The sequence below is a fragment of the Cynoglossus semilaevis genome, chromosome 19, assembly GCF_000523025.1.
Source record: "Cynoglossus semilaevis isolate Cse_v1.0 chromosome 19, Cse_v1.0, whole genome shotgun sequence".
Taxonomy (NCBI): Eukaryota; Metazoa; Chordata; class Actinopteri; order Pleuronectiformes; family Cynoglossidae; genus Cynoglossus; species Cynoglossus semilaevis.
The window spans coordinates 16,460,109-16,466,199 of NC_024325.1; the positions used below are offsets into that span (position 1 = coordinate 16,460,109).

A 6,091-nucleotide genomic window follows, 5' to 3' on the forward strand; every position below is an offset into this window, starting at 1 on the left:
CCACAGCTGGTTGCCCTTCATGCCGTGACAGTCGTACAGCGTGACGGGACTGTTGTGGGAGATGGCGTCGAAGCAGACCTTCTTGGTGTGCATGGGGTCACCGACACGGATGTCCTCCCTCCAGCCGAGGGTGAACACCTGCGAGGAGACAAGCAGGTCTTCGATTGTAATCATTACAAATCGATTATTGGAAATAAAACAGGAATCTACGACGTGTTTCCTCTGGTTCTCACTCCTCAGTGTGACCTGACTGGAGAACGTGTCAGAGAGAATCCCAAAATCACCTGTGGATAAAGAAACCTCACAGACACAGGAGCTGCTGCTCCACTGCTGCCTCGTGTGGTCAGTTTATGTCAGTGAAGTCACCAAAAAACCACGTTTGACCAAAGTGTTGGACATTAAAATGGTTTTCTCTACAGTGGGAGGGGGGTGAGGGGGGTCGGGGGGTCAGGGTCTTCTGGACATTCAACATCACCCACCTGTCCATGACTCCAGCTGACCTCTCCTCGACCTTTGACACAGTTCTCCAGACGGATGGACGTCCCAGACACGAAGTGTTTGCTCTCCATGCACATGTCGCTGCCCACGTTCCTGATCTGAAACACAAGGTCGGTTTTCAGGAACCCCGAAACCCTCTCTGAGTCCAAGGTTAAAGATCCGCACGTACCTCCCCCCAGGCGGCGGCGGGGGGCTCCACCGGGGGGTAGTGTTTGGGCAGGTCCCAGGCCACCTGGGTCATGAACCACTTGAAGCTCCTGCAGCCCAGTCGGTTCCTCAGCTCCTTCTGGGACGTCATGTCTCCTGCAGACAGGTGTCTGTACTCTGGTCGACGCTGGTAAACGAACTCTGCATATTCATCCATCCACACTTCAGCCACACGCTTCAGGTTCTGGAGGCAGAGGAGACAGTCAGACAGGTGGTCTACAGACAGACAGGCGGTCTACAGACAGACAGACAGACAGGTGGTCTACAGACAGAAAGACAGGTGGTCTACAGACAGACAGACAGACAGGCGGTCTACAGACAGACAGGTGGTCTACAGACAGACAGGCGGTCTACAGACAGACAGACAGACAGGCGGTCTACAGACAGACAGACAGACAGGCGGTCTACAGACAGACAGACAGGCGGGCTACAGACAGACAGACAGACAGGGGGTCTACAGACACAGGTGGTCTACAGCTCTACAGCAGAATGACCGACAGACTGACAGACACCCACCCGGGCCAGACTGACTCCTCCAGGAACCTTGTAGGGAACGTACTTCCTGTAGATGTGTCCGACCCTGGAGCAGGGGACGTCCTCCATCTGACCTCCACACATCCACACCTACAGAGGGAGACTGGGTCATGAACATGAAGGAGGAGACGCAGACTGGCCTGGGGGGGGCAGCAGAGCTCACGTCAGTGACCTTCTCTGTGTACCTTGAAGGAGATCTCGTACTGTTCTCCTCCCCAGATCTCCAGACCCGTGTCGTATCCTCCCAGCTCCCAGAACCACTTCCTGTCCACGGCGAAGAGTCCTCCTGCCATCACCGGAGACCTGAAGAAGAAGAAGAACCCGACAAAAACGAGAATGAACTTCACCAAAGGTCACCCAGAGGTCAGAGGTCAGAGGTCACAGAGCCAGGCTCACTGGAAGGGTCGACTGGGGTCCTCCTGCTGCAGCTCTGCAGGGATAGGAATCCTCTTGTAGTACATCTCCCAGTCGAAGGCTCCTCTCATGGCGTCGCCGGCCTGAGTCTCGTAACCAAAGTTGTCGTGGTCGATGACGTCGATCATCGGACACACGATGGTCTTCCTGTTCTCCGCTATACGGTCTGGGGGACAGACGGGAGGACGTGATGTCACTTCTACAGAACTTTGACTTCCGAACGTTCTCCAGAAGACGAGGATCCACTCAGAACCCAGAGTGGATCTTCACTGGAGAACACGTGTTCTTCTCACCCAGCAGTGGAGGAAGCCAGTTGACGTTGGCCTCGCAGTGAGAGTCCAGGAAGGTGATGACCTGTCCTTTGGCTGCAGCTGCTCCCAGCAGCCGGGTCCTGATCAGACCCTCCCTCTTCTTGGTCCTCAGGATGCGAACCTTTGGCAGACGGACCATGTACTCCTCCAGAGGAACCTTCAGGTGGTCTGCAGGAAGAGACGGGAGCCAGAGGACCAATCAGACGAAGGAGAGCAGACGGACGTCAACAAACACGTTAGTCATGGTTAGAAGGACATGAGGAGGAGGAGGAGGATCTGCTCCTGCTGCAGCATCCACACACCTTCTCCGAGGAGGACCTCCCACCTTTGTCACTGAAGTCGTCCACCAGAATGACCTCAGCCACCAGCTCAGCTGGAGATCTGTTGATGACGCTGTGGACCGTCCTGAGCAGAGACGACCAGCCCTCGTTGTGGAACGGGATGATGATGCTGGTGTTGGGAAGACGCTCCGAGTACAGCTTCAGTCTGCAGCTGGACACGCACACGCACACACAAGGTCAAAGGTCGACACGTGGACGTCAGCCAATCAGAGACAAGTTTCAATTGTGTGAGCAGTCATGGAGGAGACCAGACCTCGGACCAGGGTCCGGTTCTTGAAGTGGACTCAGGAACCTTCAGATTAAACCGCAGAGGTCCAACTCTGAGTTTGTGGTTTAACAACAGCTGATTACAGTTAGCTAAGTTTAGTTAAGTCTGAGTTTAGTTACGTCTGCGTTTAGTTAAGTCTGAGTTTAGTTACGTCTGAGTTTGGTTACGTCTGAGTTTAGTTAAGTCTGAGTTTAGTTACGTCTGAGTTCAGTTAAGTCTGAGTTTAGTTAAGACACCTAGATATAAAGACTCCTGAATTGAACACAGCTCAGTTCACGACACAACTGTTCAGCCTCAGTCACATGATTCATGATCCACACCTGACCTCTGAGTGTCCACACCTGACCTCTGAGTGTCCACACCTGACCTCTGAGTGTCCACACCTGTGACATGACCTCTGACATTTGGACCCAGGTTTAACCCAACAGGATGAAGAGGTCGTGGCGGCAGATGAAGACAAACACAACAATATAGAACAAACAGGAAGTAGAACTGGGGGGCAGGTCAAAGGTCAGAGCTGAGCCCTGGTCCTGGTCCAGGGTCCAGGACGCAGTGACCCCTGACTGCGGTCTGACCGGGGTCACCGACGGACAGGACTCACTTCGGGTGTCTGATGTCGGGGACGTCGGGGAGATGCGGTCGCTGACGTAGATGTTGAAGCCGTTCTCCCTGTAGGCCTGGTCCACGCGGTCGGCGTCGGTCAGAGGGAAGGGTTTCCCCTGTTCACCGTGACCTGGAGCAGGAGGAAGGAGAAGATCTTCAGGACGGTTCAGCTCTGCTAGTCCTTGGCTAACCTTCAGCTCATTCACAGGCTACCCTTCAGCTCATTCACAGGCTACCCTTCAGCTCATTCACAGGCTAACCTTCAGCTCATTCACAGGCTACCCTTCAGCTCATTCACAGGCTAACCTTAAGCTCATTCACAGGCTAACCTTCCGCTCATTCACAGGCTAACCTTCCGCTCATTCACAGGCTAACCCTCAGCTCATTCACAGGCTAACCCTCAGCTCATTCACAGGCTAACCCTCAGCTCATTCACAGGCTAACCCTCAGCTCATTCACAGGCTAACCTTAAGCTCATTCACAGGCTAACCTTTAGGTCATTCACAGGCTAACCTTTAGGTCATTCACAGGCTAACCTTCAGCTCATTTACAGGCTAACCTTCAGCTCATTCACCGGCTAACCTTCCGCTCATTCACAGGCTAACCTTAAGCTCATTCACAGGCTACCCTTCAGCTCATTCACAGGCTAACCCTCAGCTCATTCACAGGCTAACCCTCAGCTCATTCACAGGCTACCCTTCAGCTCATTCACAGGCTAACCTTTAGGTCATTCACAGGCTAACCCTCAGCTCATTCACAGGCTAACCTTCAGCTCATTTACAGGCTAACCTTCAGCTCATTCACCGGCTAACCTTCCGCTCATTCACAGGCTAACCTTCAGCTCATTTACAGGCTAACCTTCAGCTCATTCACAGGCTAACCTTCCGCTCATTCACAGGCTAACCCTCAGCTCATTCACAGGCTAACCTTAAGCTCATTCACAGGCTAACCTTCCGCTCATTCACAGGCTAACCTTTAGCTCATTCACAGGATAACCTTCAGCTCATTCACAGGCTACCCTTCAGCTCATTCACAGGCTAACCCTCAGCTCATTCACAGGCTACCCTTCAGCTCATTCACAGGCTAACCTTTAGCTTCCATCTTGTTTTATTTCTTAGACATTTAGTTTCAGCGGCTGCGGTCCAGACTCACCAGAGCGAGACGCGTCACGTTTGATGGCCTCGTGGTCGTGCCAGTCCTTCCTACGGACACCCCCAGGTCCAGGCTGGGGGTCCTTCACCATCCTGCCCCCCCCCTGAAGAAACACACACACAGTGAAATGTCAGGACTGGTGATTCTGAGGTTAAAGGTCATCGGTCTTTTTTCTCCTCTTCTGTCTCTGATCATCAGGACAAGGATGGGGGGGGGGCTGATGTGGACGGAGACAAGAGGACGTCAACATCCCATAATAAACTGATGAAATCACTGTCTGACAGACACAGTTACTGCTGCTCCCCCTGTGGGTGGGTGGGGGGGGGTGACCTGGATGGAGGGATTTACAGATTAGGACCAGTCTGTGGTGGAGAGAGTCAACCCCCGGCTGCAGGACCTGTTACTGTACAGCTGCAGATTAGAGGGGGAGGGGCTGCTGTTACTGCTGCTACTGTTACTGCTGTTACTGCTGATACTGTTACTGCTGTAAATGTTACTGCTGTAACTGTTACTGCTGCTGTTACTGTAACTGTTACTGTTACTGTTACTGTTACTGTTGCTCCTGTTACTGCTGTAACTGTTACTGCTGCTACTGTTACTGCTGTTCCTGTTACTGTTGTTAGTGTTACTGCTGGTGTTACTGTTACTGTTGCTCCTGTTACTGCTGTTACGGTTACTGCTGGAACTGCTACTGTTACTGCTGTAACTGTTACTGTTGTAACTGTTACTGTTACTGTTGTAACTGTTACTGTTACTGCTGTAGCTGTTACTGCTGTTCCTGTTACTGCTGCTGGTGCTGCTACTGCTGTTACTGTTGTTTCTGTTACTGCTGTAACTGCTACTGCTGTTACTGTTACTGTTACTGTTGTTACTGTTACTGTTACTGTTGCTCCTGTTACTGCTGTTACTGTTGTTTCTGTTACTGCTGCTGTTTCTGTTACTGCTGTTACGGTTACTGCTGGAACTGCTACTGTTACTGCTGTTACTGCTGCTACTGTTACTGCTGTAGCTGTTACTGTTGTTGCTGTTACTGCTGCTACTGTTACTGCTGTAACTGCTACTGCTGTTACTGTTCCTGTTGTTACTGTTACTGTTACTGCTGTAGCTGTTACTGTTGTTAATGTTACTGCTGTTACTGTTACTGTTACTGTTGTAACTGTTACTGTTACTGTTACTACTGTTACTGTTACTGACGGACCACAGCCAATCAGAATGCAGACATGGTCGTCTTTGTGATTAGCTTGTAAATGTGGCTCCCTCTGCTGGTCTGCACTTCAATGAAGTGTTGTTGAGTTTTAAAAGGTCTGGACTGTGAGAGGAGCAGCCAATCACAGCTACACTGGGCTAAGGAAAGGCTAAAGGTTAGCAAAACTAAGCTGCTCAAACTAAGCCATCAAGCTGTGGGTCCAGGTCTGTGTCTGGACCCCGGTCTGGTCTGGGTCAGACTCATCATCTGCACATTAAAACAAGCCCACATGGCTGTAATTAAAAGGCTGGCTCCTGGCCCCGGCTGCTGCACCTGCTCCTGCACTGATGTGGGCCAGAGGACGACTGACAGGAATACAGAGCAGGAGTCAGTGCTGCAGCCAGGGGGCAGTCAACGTCTGCTCTGTGTGAGGAAGCTGCAGAAGGAGGGGGCTGAACAAACAGGTCCTCTGTGTATTCACAGGTGACCTTTGGCCTTTGACCTATCATTTCACCCATCATTCAGTAACCAGTAACCAGTCCCCTGAAGAACAGGACTCTGACATTAGACTCCACCG

The 6,091-nt window shown here is 51.8% G+C and overlaps 1 protein-coding gene across 1 annotated transcript in view; it reads right to left on the bottom strand.

Annotated features, from left to right (window-relative positions):
- Positions 1-6,091, bottom strand: part of galnt10 (UDP-N-acetyl-alpha-D-galactosamine:polypeptide N-acetylgalactosaminyltransferase 10 (GalNAc-T10)) — a 30,315-nt gene that overhangs the window by 2,358 nt on the left and 21,866 nt on the right. The window contains 11 exon segments of the mRNA XM_025065875.1: positions 5-138; positions 480-596; positions 668-889; positions 1,222-1,329; positions 1,425-1,542; positions 1,636-1,819; positions 1,947-2,132; positions 2,290-2,456; positions 3,175-3,202; positions 3,205-3,306; positions 4,329-4,431. Coding sequence (XP_024921643.1) covers positions 5-138; positions 480-596; positions 668-889; positions 1,222-1,329; positions 1,425-1,542; positions 1,636-1,819; positions 1,947-2,132; positions 2,290-2,456; positions 3,175-3,202; positions 3,205-3,306; positions 4,329-4,431 — 1,469 coding nt within the window.